The 27,621-nt window shown below is 35.9% G+C and overlaps 1 protein-coding gene across 1 annotated transcript in view; it reads left to right on the top strand.

The window, feature by feature from the left end:
* Window positions 1-2,635: 2,635 nt before the first annotated feature.
* Window positions 2,636-27,621, top strand: part of LOC120233266 (ATP-binding cassette sub-family A member 3-like) — a 130,802-nt gene continuing 105,816 nt past the window's right edge. The window contains exons 1-7 of the mRNA XM_039234412.1: window positions 2,636-2,684; window positions 3,968-4,227; window positions 7,943-8,060; window positions 9,855-10,028; window positions 12,091-12,272; window positions 16,300-16,434; window positions 24,707-24,824. Coding sequence (XP_039090343.1) covers window positions 2,636-2,684; window positions 3,968-4,227; window positions 7,943-8,060; window positions 9,855-10,028; window positions 12,091-12,272; window positions 16,300-16,434; window positions 24,707-24,824 — 1,036 coding nt within the window. The remainder of the gene's footprint in view (window positions 2,685-3,967; window positions 4,228-7,942; window positions 8,061-9,854; window positions 10,029-12,090; window positions 12,273-16,299; window positions 16,435-24,706; window positions 24,825-27,621) is intronic.

The raw sequence follows: 27,621 nt of genomic DNA on the forward strand, positions 1-27,621 counted from the left end.
GAAAGTAAACTGGTGCAGCCCCTCTGGAAAACAGTGTGGAGATTCCCCAAAAAATTAACAATAGAACTCCCCTGTGACCCAGCAATAGCACTGCTAGGAATTTACCCAAGGGATACAGGAGTGCTGATGCATAGGGGCACATATACCCCCATGTTCATAGCAGCACTCTCAACAATAGCCAAGTCATGGAAAGAGCCTAAGTATCCATCAAGGGACGAATGGATCAAGAAGAGGTGGTTTATCTATACGATGGAATACTACATGGCAATGAGAAAGAATGAAATCTGGCCATTTGGAGCAACGTGGATAGAACTGGAGGGTGTTATGCTGAGCGAAATAAGTCAGGCAGATAAAGACAGTTACCATATGTTTTCACTTATAACTGGATCAGGAGGAACTTAACAGAGAACCATGGGGGAGGAGAAGGGGAAAAAATAGTTGGGGAGAAGGAGGGAAGCAAACCATGAGAGACTCTTGAATACCAAGAACAAACTGAGGGCTGATGGGGGTGGGGAAGAGGAGAAAGGGGATGATGGGCACGGAGGAGGGCACTTGTGGGGATGAGCACTGGGTGTTATATGGAAACCAACTTGACAATAAACTATTTAAAAGAGAGAGAGAAAAAAAACAACAAATATTGATGAGAGTATGGAAAATTGGAACCCTTTGTGCACTCTTGGTGGTAAAATAGTACAGCTGCTTTGGAAAAAATTATTATTATTATTATTAATATTATTGTAATTGTTGCTTTTCCTCCCTTAGTCCTAGGGCTGGTGGCTGCTTTCTCCTGTTGCTACCTGATACCTTAGAGCTCCCTTATCTTTTCATTTATCTAGTATGATTAGTATAATTTGTTTTCTGACTGTAGCTCTCTGTTGTATACAGGTTCCACAGTTTGTGCCATCCATCTCCTGTGTCTGAGCAATTAGGTTGATTCCCATATTTCTTCCACAAATAATGTTACAACAGAATTGTGCATGTTTTCTTAAATTGTCGGAAGTGTATATTCCAAGTCTAGATCAAACCATAAATGAATATGTAATTTTTATTAAACATTGCCAGCTTCTGCATTATAATTGTGCCATTTTGCACCTCACAATTTATTAAAGTGCCTGTTTATCAACAGCTCCCCTAAGAGAGAGTGTTGTTAAGCTTTTGATTTTTCCAGTGTGATGGGTAAGACAGGTCTCTCCATAATGTTAATTTGCATTTATTTTATTGTGTGACATTGAGAACCTTTTCATGTATATATATGGGCCGTATGTATATCTTGTTTTTGTGAACTGTCTGCATTTTGAGAGGACCTTAGATGTTGTTATGATCAGAGCATTTATGTTGTGCTTGGAGTCTCTGTCATTTCCAGGCATTCAGAATCACCGTGGCATCAGAAGAGTCTCATCTTTTAAATCACATGGTTTCCCATCTGGACTTAATTTTTCTTTATTTCTAATATTTACATTTCAGTTTATGTGTTTTTGAGCATTGTTTGTTTCCTATTGCTACTTCTAGGTAAAATATCATCTGCGTTTGGTTAGGATACAGAGATCTGTCACATGGCCAGAAAGCATAGGCTGGGAGACATCCTTACTCTTTCCTATTCATCCCTCTCTAGGACCCAGGAATCCAACCTATAATGATGGAGGAAGTCCTGGTGAGCAAATCATTAAACATGTTTATTTTATTATCTTAGTTGCATACTAACCAATGCATATAATCATATGTATATTTTATAGATGTATATATGTGGGTATACACATTCTTAACTTGAAATTGTTTAAATTTATATTTTATCAAAACTACTTTTAATCCTATACATTTGGTAAACCTTAATCTCCTTTCAATTATTACATCAATATTCTGTCTTCATGTAGTTGTGGTTTAGTGTTTTGCTTTCGATATACTTTAATTCTTTGCAGATGACATGATACTCTATGTCAAAAACCTAAAAATCTCCACCAAAAACTGATAGAACTAATGGATGAATTCAGCAAAGTCACAGGATATAAAATCAATGTACAGAAATCTGTTGAATTTCTGTATACCAATAACAAAGCAGCAGAAGAAATCAAGGAATTGATCCTATTTGCAATTGCACCAAAAACAATTAGATACCTAGGAATAAATCTAACCAAAGAGGTAAAAGATCTGTTTTAGCCATTGAAACCCTAGAGGAGAAAGCAGGAAACAACCTCTTTGACCTCAACCGCAGCAATTTCTTAATTGACACATCCCCAAAGGCAAGGGAATCAAGAGCAAAAATGAACTACTGGGACCTCATCAAGATTAAAAGCTTCTATATAGCAAAGGAAACAATCCATAAAGCTAATAGGCAACTGACAGAATGGGAAAAGATAGTTGTAAATGACATATCAGATAAAGAACTAGTAGCCAAAATCTATAAGGAGCTCACCAAACTCCACACCCAAAAAACAAACAATCCAGTAAAGAAGTGGACAGTAGACATGAACAGACACTTCTCCAAAGAGGACATCCAGATGGCCAGCAGACACATGAAATGATACTCAGTGTCCCTCCTCATCAGGGAAATGCAGATCAAAACCACACTGAGATACCGCCTCACGCCGGTCAGAGTGGCTAAAATGAACAAGGCAGGAGACTCTAGATGCTGGCGAGGATGTGGAGAAACGGGCACCTTCCTACTCTGTTGGTAGGAAAGTATACTGGTACAGCCCCTCTGGAAAACAGTGTGGAGATTCCCCAAAAAATTAACAATAGAACTCCCCTGTGACCCAGCAATAGCACTGCTAGGAATTTACCCAAGGGATACAGGAGTGCTGATGCATAGGGTCACATGTACCCCCATGTTCATAGCAGCACTCAGCAATAGCCAAAATGTGGAAAGAGCCTAAGTGTCCATCAATGGACGAATGGATCAAAAGATGTGGTTTATCTATACAATGGAATACTATACGGTAATGAGAAAGAATGAAATCTGGCCATTTGGAGCAACGTGGATAGAACTGGAGGGTGTTATGCTGAGCGAAATAAGTCAGGCAGATAAAGACAGATACCATATGTTTTCACTTATAAGTGGATCAGGAGAAACTTAACAGAGGACCATGGGGGAGGAGAAGGGGAAAAAATAGCTGGGGAGACGGAGGGAGGCAAACCATGAGAAACTCTTGAATACCAAGAACAAACTGAGGGCTGATGGGGGGGAAGAGGTAGGGGGTGATGGGCATGGAGGAGGGCACTTGTTGGAAAGAGCACTGGGTGTTATATGGAAACCAACTTGACAATATACTATGTAAGGAAAAGAAAGAAAAATATTTGGACATTAAACAATCATTTCTAAATAATCCATGAGTCAAAAAAGTCACAAATAAAATATTTTAAATTCAACAATAAAGAAAACTTGACATGGTAAGATTTGGGAGCAAAACTGGGGGGATATAACTAAAGCCATGGTTAGAAAGAACTTAATAGTTTTGAATGTTCACATTAGAAAAACAGAAATGTGCAAAGTTAATTATCTGAGTTCCAATTTTAGAAAATTGATAAAAACAAATTAAACCTTAAGTTGCCTTTTAGTTGTATAGTTGACTTTGGCTCAGTAGAACTTTTCTTGAGGGCCATTCTGCCCTGTTCCATAGGATGTATCTGTGATTCCGAGCTTCATTGCTGTATTTACATTTCCAAGCCTTCATCTCTCTAATATTAAATTAAATCTGCATTCTTTTTTGTAAATATAGATTGCATTAGCAAGCCTACCACTGTCATTCAATATATGTAATTTTGGGAGGCGTGAATCAGATTCAGCTGAAGAAGTATCCCTTCTATGTCAAAAGTATGATAGATAGAGTAATTATGTGCAAATTAGCATTGATACAGCAGTAAATTTATGTTCTGTAGGTGACAAGCTATGACTTACTTGAATTGCCTTGTTATTTGTGTCTGAGCTGTTCCTTAGTCTGTTTTACTTGACAGTGTTTGTTTTATCATGCAGGGTACATCAGAGAAGGGTTCCTGGCCATACAGCATGCCATAGATAAAGCCATCATGCTCTATCATAAGAGCAGTGCTAGCCAGAAACTGTTTGATAGTATCAGTATCTTTATTCAGAGATTTCCACACCCAGCTTATTCTCATGATGGATTAATTTGGATCACTAGTAGCATCCTCCCTTTGATATTCATACTCATGTTCTCTCCAACTGTACTTTCCATCATGCGATCCATTGTCTGGGAACGGGAAAAAAGATTGAAGGTAATCCTAATTATTTTCTTTTTGTTTGTTTATTTCAAGTTTTTATTTAAAGTCCAGTTATTTAACATACAGTGTAATGTTTCAGGAGTAGAATTTAGTTATTCATCACTTACATATAACACCCAGTACCCATCCCAAAAAGTGCCCATCACTCATTTAACCCTTCCTATTCTCCTACCTCCCCTCCAGCAACCCTCTGTTTGTTCTCTATAGTAAGAGTCTCTTTTGGGGCACCTGACTGGCTCAGTCAGTGAAGTGTGTGATGCTTGATCTTGGGTTGTGGGTTCAAGCCCTGAGAGCTTACTCACTTTTGAGAGATTACTGAAAAAAAAAAGAGTCTGCTTTGTTTTGTCTTTGTCTCACACTCCACCCTCCATGTTCATCTGTAAAGATGTTTTTCGGCCTGTGATTTTCTTTCATATGGAGAGTTAGATTATTTCTAAATATTTATTATTGGTGGGTAGTTGTTACATCCCCATAGCAGCAAATACAAAACAGGAAGAGTGAATAACTGATGTCATTTATCAATTTTCTAAGCTGGCAGAATTTCAGAAAGAAAATTATCTCTTGGGAGCAGCGGGAAGGGAAAACCTGAAGGCATACAGAGAAACAAAAAGGGTCCTTGGAGGAATTTGAAGTCTAGTAACTAGAGTAACAGGGAACTTCTAAGACAACTCAGCTCTTGGCTAAATTAACTTAAATCCCCACATCTTAGGCCTATTTTCCTTGGTATCTCCTGCCCTAGATAACACGTCTGGGTTTCAACAAAAAATTATTAGGCACACCAAAAATTAAGAGAAAACATAGTCCAAAGAAGCAAATCAATCATCAGAATCAGATACAGGTAAGATGCAGATGTTGGAAATATCAGACAAGGAATTATAAATTACTGTAATTAATAATTTAAAGACTCCAAGAGAAAGGTAGCTATCTTCAGGATCCTTAAGACATTCCAGTTTCTCAAATTCTCTAGAAGGACTCATGGCAGTTAGTGTATAGTTAATGCTCACAGCTAGGATTTATTGTAGTGATATAGTAATTAAACATAGCTGGCTGTTAAGAGAATATGACACAGGCAAAACCTGGAGGCATTCACCTGCGGGCTTCTTCAAGTAACTCCACAAGAGGTCACACAGAGCACACTCTTGCCCCAGCAGTGAAAATCCAGCAATGTGTTTGTGTTGTTCATGTCCAAGGAAGTCAATTAGAAATTTAGCACCCAGGGGCGCCTGGGTGGCTTAGTCGGTTAAGCGTCCGACTTTCGCTTAGGTCATGATCTCGCGGTTTGTGGGTTCCAGCCCTGCGTCGGGCTCTGTGCTGACAGCTCAGAGCCTGGAGCCTATTTCAGAGTCTGTGTCTCCCTCTCTCTCTGGCCCTCCCCTGCTCACGCTCTCTCTCTCTCTCCTAGAAATAAATAAAAATAAAAAAAAAAAAAGAAATTTACCACCCAAGGTTTTGATGGGGGCAGGGGGCGTGTTGATCATGTAGACACCCTTTGCCTAGACTGCACCAAAATTCCACACTCCTAGAGAGCAGGTATTCAGTGTAAACCATGTCATTTGTACAGTTTTGGCACAGTCACCTACCCTTATTTAGGGAAAATTTTGTATCAGCATAGGGAACAGTTTAGACAACTTCCCATATATCAGCCAAGGGCCAACTTACATATATACCTTTCTAAAAGTAGTAGTCTCAGGCCTCCTTTGTTAACTCTTTTATGAATTGTAGATAACATGCAATATCAGATAGGTAATGATATTTATCAGAGAGATCAAAATTATATGGAGTCGAATAAAATTTCTAGACAAAAAAAAACCATGCTAACAAAAATGAATGCATTTGGCAGGCTCATTACTAGACTTAACTTGAGGAAAGAATCATAGAATTGAATATAAGACAGTTGAAATTACACAAACTGAAATGCAAAGAGAAAACAAAATGTTAAAACCCAGAAGAAAGTATCCAAAAGTGTAGGACAATATCACAGTATCAAATGGTATAATATCTACATAATTTAAATCCCCAGAAAAGGAGATGAGAGAATAGAGCCAAAGAAACAATGGCAGAGAATTTTCCAAAATTAATAAAAGACATCAAACTACATGTCTAAGGGAACACAAAGCAGGATAAATACCATACACAGAAACAGACAGACAGACGGACAGGCGTAGTATATTCAAACTGCTGAAAATGAAACACCAAAGAGAAAATCTTGAAAGCAACCAGAGGGGGGAAAAGACACATTGCCTATAAGGAACAAGTACAGTCAGCTTCTACTGTACAATTGGACTTATAAAGAAACGTAGACATATTTCTGTAATATTCCTGGAAGTACAGTATAATAGAAAAGAGATCTTAATATTTCAAAGTTTAATTTTTTAAAGTTTATTTATTTATTTATTTTGAGAGAGATAGCAGGGAGGAGCAGAGAGAGAATCTCAAGCAGACTCCACACTGTCAGCACAGAGCCTGCCCAGGGCTTGAAGGCACAAACTGTAAGATCATCACTGGAGCCGAAACCAAGAGTCAGATGCTTAACCAATTGAGCCACTCAGGTGCCCCTTCAATGTTTGATTTTAAATGTTTTTCCTTTTTGGTTCAGTACTAGGTGTAGTAATAAAGATCTCTGAACTCAGGAGAAATATATTTTAATGCCAGCAGTGGCCTTAACTGCATAATTTTCAATAGCATACACTCTGAGCCTTGATTTTTCTCATTCATAACATGGAGATGATGTTAACCAGTAACATAGATTTTATGGGAATTTCAATAGAAAAATGCATATAAGCAGTATGAATTAATAACATGCAATATTTGACTTGTGTTGACTTTTCTATAGGAGTACCAGCTTATCATTGGACTTAGAAACTGGATCATCTGGGCTGCCTATTTCTTCACATACTTCTTTTTTTATGTCATTATTATCTCTTTGATATGTGTTTTATTCTGTGCCAAGGCAAGTGTCTAATTTCATGCTGTCCAGTTGACATACCATGAGTCACATGTGTAATACTGATTTCTTAGTAGCCACTAGAAATTTTTAAAACCATAAAGAACTGGTGAAATTATGTTAATAATATTTTACACTTAACCTAATATGTACAAAATATTATTTAAACATGCAACCTATTTAAAAAATTAAGAAATATTTTATATTCTTTTTTGTACTGTTTTTAATGCTCCAGTGTGTGTTTTATACTTAAAACACATCTGAATTCATACACTATATTTTGATCCCCCAGAAATGCTTGATCTGTATTTGACAGTGCTTTCATTTTTCAGGTTAAATAAAAATAACTAAAATTAGATGAAAATAAAAATTTAGTTCCTAAGTCAGACTAGCTACATGTTAAGTACTCAGAACTACAGGTGGTTAATGGGTTGATGGCTTCTGTATTAGACATCTTCTTTCTAGAGCATCTTAGCCTACTCTAGGTATCCTTTGGAAGGGAAAAGGTAATTATAGTGTGAACTGATTGGTCTCAGGTGCCAGAAGGATGGAATATAGCTTTTATTTATTTCTGCTATGGAAACTCAGACTACTGTATCTCTGAGATCAACGTAAGCCCTTCCATAAGAAATAAGTTACTTAGTTAACTTTCCTTCTCACTGAGCAGTGATCTCATCAGGGCTATCATTTTCTCCCTCTTCTCTTGTGTTTATGTGCCAATATTTATTGTGTACCTTACATGATGTCATAATTGTTTTATTGTAGATTATCAGTGAGCCATTCTTTCGCTTCAGTGATGGTAGTTTCATCTTTGTTTTTCTTATGTGTTATGCCATTGCTTCAATATTCTTTGCCTTTATGGTTAGCACGTTCTTCAATAAAGGTAAGTGTAAGACTCAATCTGTAACAGATTTTCTGGGGTTTTATTTTATTTTATTATTTTTAATGTAATTAACATAGTGTTATATTACTTTGAGGTATACAATATGATGATTCAACAATTCTGTACATTACTCAGTGCTCTCCCATCCCTTCAGAAAGTTAAAAATAAAACTATCCTATGATCCAGTAATCTCGCTAAAGATTATCTACCCCCAAAATACAAACACACTAATTCAAAGGGTTACATGAATCCCTATGTTTATAGCAGCATTATTTACAATAGCCAAGAAATGGAAGCAGCCCAGGTGTCCATCAATTGCTGAATGGATAAATACAATAGAATATTATTCAGCCATAAAAAAGAATGAAGTCTTACCATTTGCAGTGACATGGATAGAGCTACAGAACATTGTACAAGGCGAAATAAATCAGTCAGAGAAAGACAAATACCATATGATTTCAGTCTTGTGAATTTAAGAAACAAATGAACAAAGGGGAAAAAAGAGAAGACGTAAACCAAGAAACAGCCTCTTAATTATGGAGAACAAATAGGAGATAGGTAGGGGGATGGGGGAAATGGGATGGGGATTAAAGATTGTACCTATCATGATGGGAAAAAATGAAATAAAAAGATAAAAATTTAAAAATAAATATATGATATATCTGCATTCCCATATTCTTTACGGCAACCTAAATGTCCTTTGACAGGTGAATGGCTAAAGAAAATGTGGTATATATATATATATACACAATGGGGTATTTTTTGCCTTATAAAAGATGGAAATTCTGCCGTTTGTAAAAACATAGACCTGGATGACATTATGCTAAGCAAAATAAGCAAGACACAGAAAAACAAATACTACATGATACCACTTATCTAAGGAATCTAAAGTAGTCATACTTATAGAAGGAGAGTATGGAATGGTGGTTGCCAGGGGGTTGGGATAAAGGGCAGTTGGGAGGTAATAGTCAAAAGGTACAGAGTTTCATTGGGCAAAAATGAGTAAGTCTTAGAGATCTACTGTACAACATAGTGCTTATAGTTAATAATACTGTATTGTAAAAAGAACTTACTAAGAGGTACATTTTATGTTAACTGTTCATATCACCAAAAAATTAACAAGTAAAGAAGGCAGAGGGAAAAAAAGAAGGCAGAGGGAAACTTTGGGAGGTAATAAATATGTTTATAGTATAGATTGTGGTGTAATCACAAATGCTCACAGATAATACACCTACCTCCAAACTCAAGTTGTTTACATTAAATTTGTACAGCTTTTTATATGTCAGTTTTACCTCAGTAAAGCAGTTTAAAGAAAGAAAAAGACAGTTCATAATATTGTAGTTTGATTTGAGTGTTTTTATTTTCTTCATCAATGTTGATTTTTGTCATCTCAATGATAATCTTAACAAGAATTCTTTTTCTAGCCTATAGGATCCCATACTTATGGACCTAACTACATCTAACCCTCAGTAGTTAAATATTTATTTAACTATTCTTTATTTTGGGAATCATGATTTAAATTGGAAGCATGTGTTTAAAACTTCATAAAGAGCTCTTTTTGTTTAAATGACTGTAAATATCCTATACATTAACTGTTAATTAATTCATATATTTAACACATACTCACGGAGCACAGAGTGTGTGCCAGACATCAGTGATACAAGGGTGAAAAAGACAAATTCCCTTCCCTCTTAGAGCTTACATTCTGTTCCTATGATATAGTAGAAAAAGTTTATTTGTAATTCATTGTGCTGTATACTCTTTGAACTGAGCTTATAATTTCGTTATTTGCAGCCCATTTGGCTGCTTCTGCTGGAAGTCTCCTGTATTTTGCCAGTTTCTTTCCATATAATGCCATTTCCCATTACTACGGACCTATAACCCTCACTCAAAAGGTGGCTGCCTGTCTCAGCTCAAATGTTGCGTTGGCACTGGGGGTTAGTCATCTGCTCAAGTTGGAATTAAAACGTAAGTGTTTGCCTTGCAAATTTTGTCCTTGCTTTTTGATTCCTAAAAAGGTGAAATTGAGGCAGTGGGGTAGGGAGGGGTTGGACAATGGATAAAGAGATAAGAAAATTTTATAAAAATTATTTATCCCTAGATTTGTTAATTTATTATAAAGACAGTTATGGGAACTAAAAATATCAGAGGGGTGAAAAATTAGAAATTCTCCATCTCTCCACAGTAAGCCCCCAGTTATACTCTTAAGTAAAGTAATTTTAAACCTATTCTACCACTTGTTTTATTTACCTAATAATTTATTAGACCTTTTCTCACATAGATAGATGTTCATATTTTTTACAAAGTTGTTTAATAGTCTCTTATGAAGGAGCACTATAATTAGTTCTCTAGCAATACTTATTTAAATGGTTTCCAGTTTTTTTGCTATTACCCATAATAGTACACATATATTTGCTCCAACAGTATGCATGCTAATGTAAATACGTTTTTCAATATAAAAATGCTATAAGATAATCACAGCTTAATTTTTATTACTATTATGATAACTCAGTAAACATAGTGTTGATACTTCTAATTGGTTTTGAGGTAAGAACCTAATTTTATTTTCCATATGAAAATTGAGCTATTACTGTCATTTATTGTATAGTTTGTTGATTTCTACCGGTTTCTAATTCCACCTTTGTTTTATGTCAAGTTTCCATATATGCATGTATCGGTTTTTGATGATTTTTTTCCATTCTGTTGATCTTTTTTACTCTGTTTTTGTGTCAGTACTCCAATGGCTTTGCCCATAGCTTTATAACAAATCTTAATATGTTAGTTGTGTTCCCACAGCTTGTTTTTAGTTATTCTTGTCACTTTGCTTTCCACTTGAACTTTAGGATCACTTTGTCAAAATCTATGAAAAATCTTAGGTGATTTAGTGGAAATTTCATTACATTTATTGATTAATGAAGACAATTGAGGACTTAATTTTTTCACCCAGTGAACACATAGTCAGAAGAATATACATATAATTTATTTATGGATACTTGCATTATTCTTTCTTTATACATGAAACATTAAAATTTCACTAGAATTTATCTTTCATTGACTTAGTCTGCAACAGGATGTACGCTTTTGTTTTTCTATATGAGTTATTTTTTATTGAGTTAGTTCATTTAATTTAATTATTGTTTCTTTTCTGTATTACTTACTTCTCTTTTGGGAACTGCTACTGTGTTCTGGGTGGGAAGATTTCTCAAAGTCCCGCAGACTTCCTTAAATTTGCATTCTACCATTTTTGTTGTTGTTATTGTTTCAGATTTGCTCTTCACTGCCTCTCAAATTGGCTTTCATTTGGAAATTTTTAATTCTACTAAATAATTTTGTCTTAGATGGTTGTCTTTTTTATAGCTTTTTCAAAGACCCACTTGTTATTCAAAGTGCTGATGAATATTCTTTTCATGATACTGGTCTATAGATAGGAAAGGGAGGCTGAAGTTGAAGAGAGGGCAAGTTTCATTGGCTGTATTCATGAAGTGTCTTTGAATTAGGAGATCACTGCAAGTTTTCCAGTTGTGTTGCACTCTGTCCAGAAATAGAAGAAATAAAACAAAAGATTACTTCTCCTCCCTTTTATGGATGACTTTCTTTGTCCCTTCTATCGGAACTATATTTAAGCAAAACCTCTTTTTCTTCTGCTTGGTAGTCATCAACCGTCTCTAGTGCTGTTGAATCTTTTTCCAGATGTGTGTATCCTGATGATAGTTTAACTGTGAATTTAGTATGAAGGGATAGAAAAATAGGATCTACTAGGTCTGCTTTTTTCTTGACTTTTTTGTTATTGTTTATTTTTGTCTCATTCATTGACCTCGTCTCAGTCATTCCTATTTATTTTTATACATTTTGAAAGGAAAGAGGCAGAAACCTTATGATTACATATTCCACCATTTTTATTTTCTTGAACGACTTAAATAATAAAGGTGTCAACATACAGATCACTTACAGTGACAGGATTTAGAGTATCAGCCTTTTTTCTTTACTGTTTCACAGAGCTGTCATCTATGCTATTTCCTTTCTATTTCAGAAATTGGTATTAAGTGGGATAACATTTGGACACCAGTCAGCATTGAGGATAACTTCCTTTTTGGCTATATTTTGGTAATGCTTTTACTTGATGCTGTCTTGTACGGCCTTGTGACCTGGTATATAGAAACTGTCTTTCCAGGGCTGTATGGTGTGCCCCAGCCATGGTACTTTTTTCTTATGGTGAGTAATGCTGCTGTTAACTGCAAAAAGCCATAGTCCTTATGAACCTATTGCATATATTGACAGTCAAATCAAAAGGTCAGATGCAAAATCATTTTCATGTGCTTACCAGCCCATATGAAAATACTAACCATTTCTTGATACCTCTTAAAGCCTTCCACATATGCAAATGCACAGTATCTGTGAATAAGACACTGAAACCCCATACATTAACAATTGTGAGTAATAGAAGTCTTCTTCAGCCACGTGGTGCACAGTGGATTAGATTGGAGAGTAAAGAAATCTGAAAATCTGCAAACGCTGTTCCCAACTAAATAATATGTGATGATTTCTTAGATCCTAGTGAGTAGCATATTATGATTAAGTATTTCCCATATCTGTGTTCTCACCACCTGTTTACTTTCAAGAATTAGATCAGTTTACTTAGAGTAGGATATCTAAGTTTTGCCCTCTATGCCCCCTTACCATTACTGGATAATTACATAGCAAAAAGAAGGTATTCTGACCAAGTGTGGTAAAATGCATTGGCCATGACTTCATTGTTGAGTAATTGCATTTTGTCTTCCCTTCCTAAACATTTCAAAAGAATTGTTGCTTCTCAGTCCTAGAAATACAAATCATACATAATTTTGAATTAAAATTCAATCCTTGAAAGTATGTAGTAGCCACAGAGTAAACCAGGCCAAATTATCTTCAGGTATTATAGTGTCTCATTTCTTTTTTCACATTAAAATTTTTAATTCAGGTGAAATCCATATAAGTTAAAGTTAACCATTTTGAAGTGGAAAAAAAAGTGGAATTTAGTACAACTACAATGTACTTGTACATGCCTAATTCTAAACTATTTACATTACACCTAGATAAAACCTTATACCCAGTAAGAAGTCACATTGGATTTTTCCCTATCCCAAGCCCCTAGCAACCACTAATCTGCTTTTTTTCCCCCAAGGATTTACTATTCTGGATGTTTCATATAAATAGAATCATATAATATATGACTATTTGGGTCTGGCTTCTTTCACTAATTAATATTTTTGAAGTTCATCCATTAGTATGTATCAGCACTTCATTCTGTTTGATTGCTGAATAATATTTCATTAATATATACATATATATAAATATATATAAATTTATATATATAAGCTTATATATATAAGGAATATGTATATATTCCTTTATCAACCTGTAGTCAGACATGTAGGATATCTTTTGGCTGTTTGAGTAGTATCTATAAGTATTTGCTTGAATAACTGTTTAAATTCTTTTGAGAATATACCTAGAAATGGAACTGCTAGCACTTGGGATAATTCTGTTTCATGTTTCCAGGAACCACTAAACTGTTTTCTGCAGTGGCTGTACCATTTGTACATTCCCACAAGCAATGTACCAGGGTTCCAATTTCTCCACATCCTCACAAACCTTTGTTATTCTTTATTTCCTTTATTATAGTCATCCTCATGGGTATAAAGTGGTATCTCATGGTTTTGATTTCCATTTCCCTGATGAGGAAAAAAAACACTAATCATGTTGAGATATTTTCAGGTGCTTATTGGCCATTTGGATATATTACTTACAGAAATGTCTGTTCAAGTTCTGGAACTATTTTTTAACTGGGTTGTCTTTTTATGTATTCTGGACAGTAGAGCCTTATCAAATACATAATTTGCAAATATATTCTTTTTACTCTCTTCATAGTACTCTTTCATGCACAATAATTTTTTAACTTTGATTAAAACCAGTTAAATACTTTTTATCTTTTGTTGGTTGTGTGTTTTGTGTCATATCTAAAAAGCCGTTGTCAAATCCAAAGTCATCAGAATTTACCCCTGTGTTTGCATCTAATAATTTGATGGTTTTATCTCTTAAATTTAGATCACTGATCAATTTTGAGTTAATTTTTCTATAATGGGAGGTAGGGATTCATCTTCATTGTTTTGAGTGTGGATATCTCATTGTCTGAATACCATTCTTTTCCACTGAATGGTTTTAGCACCCTTGTTGAAAATCAGTTGGACATAGATGTATGGTTTCATTTTTGGACCCTCCGTTTTATTCCATTGGCCTATATGTCTATCCTTATGTCCCTACTATAGTGTTTGATTGCTATATTTTTATAGTAAGTTTTGAAATATGAAAGTGCGAGTCATCCAACTTTCTTCTTTTTCAAGATTATTTTGGCTATGAGGGGGCCCTGATGTTTCCATAAGAACTTGAGAATCAGCTTTTGTATATCTGCAAAAGTCACCATTAGAATTTTTATAGGGATTACATTGAATCTGTTGATTGCTTTAAGTAATATTGCCATGTTAAAAATACTGTCTTTCACAAGGTTTGGAATTTACCTAGAAGGGTCAGGAAGGAGAAAGATGAGACAGGAAAGGAAGGGAGCCAGAAAAGAGAACATCTGCACCTTGGGCACCTGGAGCCCAGGGTGATGCAGAGAACTGCAAATCAGTGTAGAGCACCCACTGATGATCTCAGAATCATCCCTCCTCCACCAAAAGATTGTCTTTTAGTCCAAGACTTTTTATTTATATAAGTCTTCTTAAATTCTTTCACTGAAGTTTTATAGTTTCAGTGTGTGAATTGTTCACCTATTTGGTTAACTTTATTCCTAAGTATTTTACTCTCTTGAATCTTATTATAAATAAAATTATTAGAATAGAATTTTCTTTTGGAATTGTTCATTGCTGGTATATACAAACATGACTGATGTATACATGTTGATCTTTTATCTTGCATCTTTGCTGAATTTGCTTATTAACTCTACTAGTGTGTTTAGAGGAGGATTCCTTGGACTCTTTAATATGTCACATCATGTTATCTTCAAATACAGATAGTTCTACTTCTTTATTTCCAATTTAGATGCCTTTTATTTCTTCTTCTTGCCTCCTTGCTCTAGCTAAAACTCCCAGGATAGTGGTGAATAGCAAAGATGAAAGCAGGTATTCTTGTCTTATTCCTGGTTTTAGAGGAAAAGCTTTCACTTTTCCTTTTCCAACTTCACCTTTCCTTTTTTCACTTTCATTTTCCTTTTTTGCTTTCACTTTTGAGCATGATATTAGCTATGGGTTTTTTCATAAATTCTCTAGTGAATTTCAAGAAAGTTTTCTTCTGTTCCTAATTTTATGAATGTTTTTATCATGAAACACTTTGTCAGAGACTTTATTTGCATCAGTTGAAATGATTATGTATTTTCCCTTTTTTCTATTAGTGTGATATATTGCAGTGATATTTGTTTTTTTTCATATTTTTATTTAATTCTAATTATTTCTCATATAGTGTAATATTGGATTCTGGAGTAGAATTTAGTGATCCATCACTTATATGTAACACCCAGTGCTCAACACAAGTGCCTCCTTGATACCCATCATCCATTTAACCCATGACCCACTCACCTCCCCTCCAGCAACCCACAGTTTGTTCTCTATAGTTAAGAGTCTCTTGTGGTTTTCTTCCCTCTATTTTCCCCCTTCCTCTGTGTTCAGCTGTTTTGTTTCTTAAATTCCACGTATGAATGAAACCATATGGCTCTCTGACTGACTTATTTTGCTTAGCATAATAAAATCAATATGCATTGATCAACTTTCCTGTGTTGAGTCACTCTGCATTCCTGGGATAAATCCCACTTTGTCATGATGTATGTCCCCTTTGAGATGCTATTGGATTCAGTATGCAAGTAATTTTTAAAATATTTTTTAGATCCATTATTAGGAAGCGACATTGGTCTGTGGTTTCTTTTCTTGTGATGGCATTGTCTGACTTTGGTGTTTGCCTCCAGACTAATGTTGAGCTCATAGAATGAGTTAGGAAATGCTCCTTCCTCTGACCCTTTGTGGAAGGCTTGGTGAAAGATTGTTATAATTCTTGTTTAAGTGTTTGGTACAAGTAAAGACATCTGGTCCTGGATTTTTCTTTGTAGGCAGGGATTTAAAAGTAATCACTTTACTCACTATAGGTCTGTTCAGATGGAATGCTTCATTTCTTAAAACTCATCTTGGTAATTACATTTTGACTTTCTTTATAGCCTTCATACTGGTTTGGTGAAACAAAAATAAGGAGAAAACAAGAAATGAAAAGCTGTGAAAAAACTCCAAGCATGCATTTTGAGGCTGAACCTACTAGTTTGGTGGCAGGTATCCAGATCAAAAATTTATACAAGGTATTTGTTTCAAAGGTCTCCAAAGACTGAAAGCTATATACTGTGCCCTGGGTTTGTAACTGGTCATTTCTAGAAAACAAGTAAGATGTTTAGTAAAGAGTCATAATCAATATAGTTCTAATTTAAAAGACATTCATAGAATATATAAATATGGATATATCTTTCATATAGTCTTATTTACTCCTTTCTTTCTGCTTACTTCTAATCTCCTCTGATGGCTTGACAACAAGTGATATTTGAAATTTGTAATAAATTCTGTGAAGAAAATAAACTAGATGATATGAGTAACATTTGAGTGTGAGGAAGAGGATAACACTAAATGTAAGTAAAGAGAAACCTCTCTGAAGAGATGAATTTTGAGCTGAGATCTAAAGGATAAGTAGATCCCTTCTTAATAAATACCCTCGAGAGAGTCAGGATAGAAGGAACTTAAACATCATAAAATCCATTTATGCGAAGCCCTCAGCTAATATCAGCTTCAATGGGGAAAAACTAAGAGCTTTCCCCCTGAGATCAGGAACACGACAAGGATGTCCTCTCTCACCACTGTTGCTTAACATAGTGCTGGAAGTCCCAGCATCAGCAATCAGACAGCAAAAGGAAATAAAAGGCACCAGAATTAACAAAGAAGTCAAACTTTCACTTTTTGCAGACAACATGATACTCTACATAGAAAATCTGACAGACTCTACCAGAAGCCTACTAGAACTGATCCATGAATTCAGCAAAGTCGCAGGGTACAAAATCAGCATACAGAAATTGGTTGCATTTTTATATACCAATAATGAAGCAACAGAGAAATCAAGACACTGATCCCATTCACAATTGCACAAAAAAACCAGTAAATGCCTGGGAATAAACCTAACCAAAGATATAGGAGATCTGCATGATGAAAACTATAGAAAACTTATGAAGGAAATTGAAGAAGATGCAAAGAAATGGAGAAACATTCCATGCTCATGGATCGGAAGAATAAATATTGTTAAAATGTCATTACTATCCAAAGCAATCTACATGTTCAATGCAATCCCAATCAAAATTGCACTGGCATTCTTCTCAAAGCTAGAACAAAGTATCCTAAAATTTGTATGGAACCACAAAAGACCTCGAATAGCGAAAGTAATTTTGAAGAAGAAAACCAAAATGGGAGGCATCACCATCCCAGACTATAGCCTCTACTACAAAGCTGTCATCATCAAGACAGTATAGCACTGGCACAAAAACAGACACATAGACCAATGGAATAGAATTGAGAACTCAGAATTGAACCCACAAATGTATGGCCAACTAATCTTTGACAAAGCAGGAAAGAGTAGCCAGTGCAAAAAAGATAGCTTCGTTAACAGATGGTATTGGGAGAACTGGACAGCAACATGCAGAAGAATGAAACTAGATCACTTTCTCACACCATACACAAAAATAAACTCAAAATGGATAAAGGACATGAATGTGAGACAGGAAACCATCAAAACCCTAGAGGAGAAAGCAGGAAACAACCTCCTTGTCCTCCACCGCAGCAATTTCTTACTTGACCTATCGCCAAAAGCAAGGGAATCAAGAGCAATAATAAACTATTGGGATCCATCAAGATTAAAAGCTTCTGCACGGCAAAGCTTTTAATCCATAAAACTAATAGGCAACCAATGGAATGGGGAAAGATAGTTGCAAATGACACTTCTCCAAAGAGACACTTTTCAGATGGCCAACAGACACATGAAACGATGTTCAGCGTCCCTCCTCATCAGGGAATACAAATCAAACCACACTGAGATACCACCTCACGCTGGTCAGAGCAGCTAAAATGAACAAGTCAGGAGACTCTAGATGCTGGCAAGGATGTGGAGAAATGGGCACCCTCCTACACTGTTGGTGGGAAAGTAAACTGGTGCAGCCCCTCTGAAAAACAGTGTGGAGGTTCCTCAAAAAATAAACAATAGAACTCCCCTCTGACCCAGCAATAGCATTGCTAGGAATTTACCCAAGGGGTACAGGAGTGCTGATGCATAGGGGCACATGTACCCCCATGTTCATAGCAGCCCTTTCAACAATAGCCAAATCATGGAAAGAATCTAAATGTCCATCAACTGACGAATGGATCAAAAGATGTGGTTTATCTATACAACAGAATACTACATGGCAATTTGGAGCAACGTGGATGGAACTGGAGGGTGTTATGATGAGTGAAATAAGTCTGGCAGAGAAAGACAGATACCATATGTTTTCACTTATAAGTGGATCAGGAAGAACTTAACAGAGGACCATTGGGGAGGAGAAGGGGAAAAAATAGTTGGGGAGAAGGAGGGAGGCAAACCATGAGAGACTCTTGAATACCAAGAACAAACTGAGGGCTGATGGGGGTGGGGAAGAAGGGAAGGGGGTGACGGGCATGGAGGAGGGCACTTGTGGGGATGAGCACTGGGTGTTATATGGAAACCAACTTGACAATAAACTATGTAAGAAAAAAAAAGAATTCTGCAATAAACATAAATTTTTTTAAAAAGTAAAGAATAAGTAGAGCTAATTATTTGAAAAGCTAAGAGAAGAATACTCACTGTAGGCAAATAGCAAATTCAAAGACCCTGAGGTGAGAAACATATTCATGTGTTTGAGAAACAAAAAGACCAGTATATTAGGAGGCAAAAGAATGATAGTAAATGGCTTCATTTGGGAAGCCATTGTTTGGCTCAAAGCACTGGAGAAAAATTATATATGTGTTTTAGAGACATTTTGGCTACCATGTGGAAAGTGGGATGTTGAAGGGTGGGAAGTTGAGAAGAAATGTGGGGAAAAGAAGACCAGATGGTACTTTTTAATAAGAAATAAGAATTAGATAAGGGTTGGGGAAGTATACATAAAGAGAAATGGACAGATCCAAAAGATATCCAACAGAACTGAGAATAACTGGGGGATAGGTGGACATTGAAGGAAGAGGAAGAAACTAGGATGATTCCTAGAATGATGAACTAGACTAAGATGTTAAAAACAGCAAGTCTGTTATTTACCAAGTTTTAGTAGATTGTCTTAAATAAATGTTTCTTCATTTGCTGTATGCCCTTAGAACAATTCTTGAAGACTTTAAGTGATTGTTGTTTTCTTTTGTTCTTTCATTTTCATCAGCTTCTCTTGTTTCATTGGAGAGTGAGTCTGTGGTGCCCTTCATGCTGTTTCCCAGAAGTGAAACTCTGTATCATCCATTTTTGTGGAATTACTTTTCTTAAATTTGGCTTAGATTCTTTTTACTTAGGTTAATGATGGATATTAGTCTGTTGCTTTCACTTTCTGTAAGGCATTTTTCTGATTTTGCTATCAGGATAATCCAACTTCATAGGGTGAGTTGGGAAGTATTTCCTCTTTCCTTTTCCAGGGAAGTTTTGTACAACTTGTTTTATTTAGTTTGCAATTACTTGGGATATTCCAAAGGTCTTTTTGTTACTAATTTCTAATTTAAGTCTGGTGAGAAAAGATACTTTGTATGACATGGATCCTTTTAAACATACTGATTCTTGTTGTGTGACTCAGACTATCATCTGTCTATATAAATGTCATATGCATACTTGAAAATAATGTATAATCTGATGTTGGCCTTTGGAATGATACATAAATGTTAGTTAAGTCAGGTTAGTTTGTAGTTTATTAAGTATTCTATATCCCTAATGATTCTACATAGTCTAGCAATAATTGAAAGTACTGAAATCTTTAAAAATAACTGCTTTTTTTCTGTTTTTCACTGTAGCTCTTTTGCCTTGTATATTTTTGAATCTGTTACTGGGTGCCTAAACATTTAGGAAAATTGTGTCTAATTGAAAAGCTGATCTCTTTATCATTATAAAATGATATACTGTGACAATTTTCTTCACTCTTAAATGTGCTTTAACTAATGTTAATATACCACACCACTTATCTTTTTTTCTTGTTGTTGAATTCTATATTATTGTGTAATAATACTAAAAGTTACAGGGTATCAGTTTTGTGCCAATGCAAATAGTAAATTCAAATGTTTTTTGAAATGTTTCTGTAGTTCATCATATTTGAAAAAAAGCAATATCAACTAGGCAATATCCATATGTTTTTAAAACTGCTTTATTAATATTTAATTAACATACAGAAAAAACTGAGTTCCAGTCCAAGATGGTACCATACGAAGACCCTGAACTCCCCTCCTCCACAGACACATTTATAGAACATTTCCTCCTGAAGAAGGACTGAGGGCTGACTGAGCAGCTTCTGCAAATGATAGAGAATGCATAGACAATAATAAGCAAGATGGAGACCATTCCTTCAAGTTTAGGAGAAGTAGCTGTTCTGCCTAATTCATAGAAATAAACATGGAAAGTCAAGCAAAATGAGACAGAGGAATATTCTCCAAACAAAAGAACATGACAAAACCTCAGAAAAAAAACTAAATAAAGCTGAGATAAGCAATGTTCCTGATAAAGAATTTTAAGTAATGATCATAAAGATACTCCCTAGACTGCAGCAAAAAGTGGAAGAACTTGGTGAGAACTTCAACAAAGAGAGAAAATGTAAAAGAAAAAAAGCCATTCAGAGTTGGAGAATACAGTAACTGAAATGAAAACTACACTGGAGAGAATTAGCAGTAGATTAACAGATGCAGAAGACAGGATCAACGATTGGGAAGACAGGGTAATGGAAAGCACTCAAGCTGAACAGTGAAAAGAATTTAAGTAGGCTCCATGCCCAGTGCAGGGCTTGAACTTATGACCTTCGGATCAAAAATCAGATGCTTTACCAACTGAGCCAGCCCAGGAGTCATGCAAAAGGGATTTTTTTTTTTTAAGATAGGTTAAGGTATCTCTTGGACAACATCAGATGAACAAATACTGACATTCCGGGGACTCCAGAAGGAGAAGAGAAAAATAAAAAGGCAGAAAACTTATTTGAAGAGGATAATAAAACTTTCCTAACCAGGGGAAGGAACATATATCCAAGTTCAGCAAACAGAGAATTCCAAACAAGATGAACTCAGGAAGATCCACACCATGATATACAATAATTAAAATATCAGAGATTACACAATTCTGGACTTCAAATTATATTACAAAACTGTAGTGATCAAAACTAGTATGGTACTGATGCAAAAAATAGACACATAGACACTTAGATCTATGGAATAGAATAGAAAATCAGAAACGAACCCACAACTATATGGTCAACTAATCTTTGACAAAGCAGAAAAGTATAGCCAATGGGAAAATGACAGTCTCTTCAACAAATGGTGTTGGGAATACTGGACAGCAACATGCAAAAGAATGAAACTGGACTGCTTGCTTATACCACACACAAAAATAAATTCAAATGCATTAAAGACTTAAACGTGTGACAGGAAACCATAAAAATCCTAGAAGAAACCACAGTCAGTAAGGTCTCTGATATCAGCTGTAGAAACATCTTTCTTGATAGGTCCCCTGAGGCTTTGTTCTTTTATTTATTTTATTTATTTTATTTTTTACTCATTTCTGTAATTTGTCTTTTATTGTTTCTATTGCTGTATCTTTATTTTTTTTCTTTTGCAGTGTCTGATCTGCATTTGTAAATCATCAAATTTATTTTCATTTTAGAAATTATGGTTTCTATCACTAGAAGGTCTGTTTGTTTTTAAAGTATTTTCTATATCTTAGCTTTTTAAAAATATGGCATAGACTTAGAATAATCATTGTAATGTGTTTGCTCATTTTAACATATTTGTCAGTTCTGGGTTGATTTCAGTTGATGGATATTCTCATTCTGGGCCATATTATCCTTCTTCAGATTTTTGGATTCTGGCTATTTTTATATTCCCTGAATACTTGCTTTTGTTTTAGGAAGAATTAAGTTACTCTACAATAGTATGATTCTTTCATTTCTGCACTACATAGTCCATAGTTAATTACTTCCCACTATTGATTGAAATCAGACCCTTCTTTCTACACACTGCCCTATGAATCTTGAAATTTTTTAGTCTGTCTAGTGGGAATAAGCACCCTTTCTGGCCCTAAATGAATGCCAGCAGCTGTTCTCTATAACCTTTAAATAGTTCTTTGTCCAACCTCAGGTAGTTTCATCATATGCATATGTTTATCAGTTCTTACCTGAATACTCTGGGGTGTCTCACTTTAGATCTCCAGATTTCTCCCTGCATACATCTGTCTCCCCTTCAGTATTCTGTCCTTTCACCTCAGTAGACTCCCAGCTCCCTAACTTCAAGACTCCAGTAGATTGCTGGACTGTACCTGAGTTACTCCTCTCTGTGCCATGACTCTGACTTTATCTAGATAAGCTAGGACAATCATGGGACTTACCTTATTTGTTTTCCAACTCTTAGGAATCACTGTCATTTGTTATCTGATGTCCAGTATTACCATTTGTTTCACACGTAATACTATCACACCTCCATTTTTTACGACCTTTGTTTTGTTCATACTGTTGATCATATATACATTTTTTTCTTAACTACTTTTACAAAAGCTTCATTAAAGTGAGGCTTTATATATTCCTAGATATAAACTTAGCTTATAATGCTAAGCCTTATACCTAGCGGGCATTCAGTAAATAGTTAATTGAATAAAGAATGGTCACCCCGGCCTAATTAATTGGACTTGGTGACTTATTGCATACAGAAGTTAATAAGAATGGATAAGTGTAAGATTATACCTACATTTCTGTTTTGTGTATCTACATGAATTTGGGAGTCATTTACTGATGGAGCACAGCTGAGGAGCATATTTTCAGGGGATGATGATGAGCAGAGTCTTAGATATATTGAATTTGAGATATTCACAAATATTTAAACTTATGTGTCTAGTAGGCATTTGGAAAAGCAGAGCTATAGCTTTGGGGAGAGATAGTGAAAGCAGATTATATTATCAGTATCTATAAGGTAGTTGAATTTATAGGAGAAAATTAGCTTCCTAAGGCAGTTGTTTTCAGCTGGGATGATTGTGTCCCCTCAGGGAACATCTGACAATATGTGGAGATATTTTGGTTGTCCCAGCTAAGGTAGGGAGAGGTGAAGAGAGGCATGCTAATGGCATCTAGAGAGTAGAGGCCAGGGAAGCTGCTAAACATCCTGCTGAGACACAGGAGAAACCTCCAAAACAAAGAAGTCTTTAATCCAGAGTATCAATAGTGCTATTGAGGAGAAGCCCGTGCTTAGAGAGAGTTCGTAGACTTCCTGTTTTGCATTTTCTCTTGTCAATTTGTCAATACTACTTCCATTTCTAAGGTTTCTCCAGAATTGCAAAAGAGAACCCATTAACTGTAGTCTCCCAAATTCCCTCTTTTATTTGCTTACTAGTTAGAATTTGCCAATGGGAGGCACTTCCAGACAGACACATACACATATTTTAGATGTGTCTAGGTGAGTTCTTGGGACCCACAGGTTTTATAATTTCAGAATGAAATAGGAATTTCCAAGATACCCATTAGAATCATTGTCAAATATGTCCTATTAAGGATTGGATAAATATTTTAGGTTTCATGGGTCACAGTGTCTATCCCATATTCTTTTTTTCTAACAAGTGTCTAAGAGTATAAAGACCATTTGTAGCTCATTGGCTATACAAAAACAGATAATGGGCCATATTTGACTTTTCCAACTCTTGCTTTGAATCTCAAGAATTTGCAGGCATGTTGTTGTGAATCACCAAATTTCTGGTTAAAATCATGCCGTCAATTTTCTGATCATTGGTGGCAACTTCTGTGAGGTTCCCTAGCTCTTACTATAACTGAGTAAGTCCATAATTACTATTTTACACTCTTCATATATAGAATATAGAGAGATCTCCATTTTCCTTACCAAAACTGAATATCACTGTGCCTTCACACCTATTTTGCCTAATGTATAAACTCATTGCACCTACAGATATTATTCGTTGTTCTCAACATTATCTTTTTTCATGAGTTTGATAGTATAAGGTTTCTTTTTTTTAACTTTTTGTTGAAGTATAGTTGACACACAACATTATAGCTACAGTAATAGCTACAGTAGTAGCATTACAGGCATACAACATAGTGATTTAACAAGTCTGTATGTTATGCTGCGCTCACCACCAGTATAGTTACCATCTGTCACCCTACAGTGCTATTGCAATACCACTGACCATATTCCCTGTGCTGTACCTTTCATCCCCATGACCTGTTAGTGCATAACTGGAATCCTGTACCTCCCCTTGCCCTTCACCCATTTTATAATGCTTCATCTAAGCATGTGAGTGTTGTATCTTTCATAAGTGATAGTGAAAGATATCAAGTTATTCTTTCTTTTATTTCACAGGAATTCAATAACAAAGTAGTAGTAAACAACATGTCTTTGAATTTATATAAAGGGCAAATCACTATTCTTCTAGGACAAAATGGGGCAGGAAAAACCACAACCTTGTCTATTCTCACAGGTATGTTTTCAGTACTGTTTAGAACAGAAGTCAGGTTCCTTCTAAGACTTCAAACCAATCAGCACCTTGTGGTATTGAGTATGTTGTCATTTCAGTGTTGGAGCTATTATTATACTTTAATTATTTATAACCAAGATGCTCTTGGTAATGTAATAAATTTATTCATTTATTCAATGAAAATATTTATATTGCCAGTTCTTTTTATAGGAATTGATAATACAGAGGTGATCACAAGGTTGTTATGCTCAGTTTTGTACACTAGTGGAAATATGGAAAAGAAACTTGAAACTTAACATCCTAAGTATGAGAGGAGATGTTATATGTGGGATGCTATTCACCTAGAATAGAATGATACCTAACCTATTGGGGGAGAGGAATGAGATAAAGGGAAGTGACATCAAATAATATAAGTAGGTATAAAGGTCTGTGAATCAAACCAAAGAATATCATAGGCATAAACAAAGACCAGAAGGTTTGAAAGCAGGGAACTGACTAGATCACAGATGGAATTTGAATAATAGCAAAAGATAAAGCTAAAGGAATAACCAAAAGTTTAAATCATGAAGGGTTTGGGGGGAAAACATGCTATGAAGATTAGAATTTATGCTGAGGACAGTGAGAAGCAAAGGAAGAATATTTTATGTAGGTTTTTATTTTAGATGCACTGCATCTACTAGAAAGGAAGAATGGATAAAGAATACCAAGGCCCATTAGGACAGTGAATCCTGTGTTGTGTGTTAGGTTAGCCTAAGTCCTAGAGACTAGAGCAAGGCTGAGCCTAGTAGTTAAGATATAATAGCCTCTCCTTTGAAACTAAAATGGTGCCAAAACTAGGTCAGGAAGGGCAGACACGGCCCACAGTCTCTGCTATTTTAAATATTTGAACTGTTTCCCTCTAAGTCTCAGTTAAAACTCTTCTTTTTTTTTTTTTTTTTTTTTTTTCAGTTAAAACTCTTCTTAAAAATATGACCACCTGGCTAGTATCACAAGGTTATGATTTGAATTATCATTAACTATATGATATTATAGTTAATATATGCATTATATATATTTGATATCCTTTACATAAGTTTTCTTGGAGCACACTCCATGTGGTACATGTTATCTCAGAACACATATAATGCAGTTTTCCATCTGCGCGTGCTCATGCCCTTTCTCTCAGGGAGAGTGCCTGAACCACCTCTCCACCTGTTGAAATCCTATTCATACGCCAAGATGGAGCTCAGCAGCAACCATCAAGAGCACATTGTCAGAGGTAGTACCTCCAAGTTCCGGTCGGTTCACAGAAAAGATAGATAAACAAGCGCGAAATGTCAGAAACAATTTTGCCAGAACTCTGGGAATGGGCAAAGACTTACAGCAATTAAATAAGACTGAATGAAGAAAAAGGCAGTGTAGAAACAGGAGGTTTCTGGGTGGCTCAGTTGGTTAAGCATCTGACTTTGTCTCAGGTCATGATCTCACAGTTCACATTCAAGCCGAGTCAGGCTCTGTGCTGACAGCTCAGAGCCTAGAGCCTGCTTTGGATTCTGTGTCTCCCTTCCTCTCTGCCCCTACCTTGCTCATGCTCTGTCTTTATTTTTCTCAAAAATAAACTTACATGAAAAAATTAAAAAAAAAAAAAAAAGAAACGGGGTGAGAGTGATATCACTAGTGGTGGACTGAGAAGATCCAGGCCCTCATCCCCCACAGAGACACTGAGTTAACCAGACAAAAATACCTTTTTTAAACTCCGGGAGCACCTCGGTGGCTCAGTCGGGTGAGTGTGACTCTTCATTTCAGCTCAGGTCATGATCAGGTTCATGAATCCGAGCCCCGCATCAAGTTCTACACTGTTGGCACAGAGCCTGCTTCAGATTCTCTCTCTCTCTTCCTCTTTCTCTGCCTCTCCCCTGCTGTGCACTCACTGTCTCTCTTTCTCTCTTGCGCGTTCTCTCTCTCTCCCTCTCTCTCACTCTCTCTCCTCTCAAAAACAAAAAAACAAAACAAAACAAAAGTAAATAAACTTTAAAACTCTGGGAACCAGTTTGGATGCTGCAGCATGCAAATGAGTGCATAGTCAGTACCAAAAAGGTCAAGAAGCTTATGGCATTTTCTCACCCTGATACCTCCCCCTACATGGCACGGCACCATCAGTAGGAAATGTCCCAATTCTAAGCTTCTCCCTTGGGACAGAAGGAAGACTTGAACTTGTATCCGATGTTCTCTCTCATCTAGGAGCTGCCCAAGGAACTGGTTTCTGTCTTGCCTAATAGAGCACTAATGGGAGTGGCAACATGGTATGGATGCCACATTGGAATTCACAGAAAAACAGAGGCAAACTCTGCAGCACTTTGAAGTGCTTTACAGCAGCAGGAAATCTGCAGTTCCCCCATTCCAGGTACCAAGCCACAACACAGGCAGAGAACTACAAAAGAAACACAATCTCCAAGCTGTTTAGGGAAACTAAGACAGTTTAAAGCAACCATATGCAGTGGAATGAAAGCATATGCATAACCCCAGAGAAGACACATCCCCAGAAAAATGTCTCTAAGTTCCTAAAAACTCTAGCAGGAATGATTGGTAAAGGACTTCCCATGCATGAAGCCAATCCATAAAGACTGGGAGAGATGTCTGTTTTTTAAATGTTCACATCTCAACAAAACATAACAAGGCATACAAAGAAACAAGCCTGCCCCAATCAAAGGAACAAATTTAAGTTCCAGAACCTGACCCTTAAGAAACACAAACCTCTGAATTACCTGACAAAAAGTTATCCTAAAGATATTCAGTGATTTGAAAGAGAACACAGATAATG

This window comes from Hyaena hyaena, unplaced genomic scaffold (assembly GCF_003009895.1).
Source record: "Hyaena hyaena isolate Hyena2069 unplaced genomic scaffold, ASM300989v1 scaffold_88, whole genome shotgun sequence".
NCBI classification, from domain to species: Eukaryota; Metazoa; Chordata; class Mammalia; order Carnivora; family Hyaenidae; genus Hyaena; species Hyaena hyaena.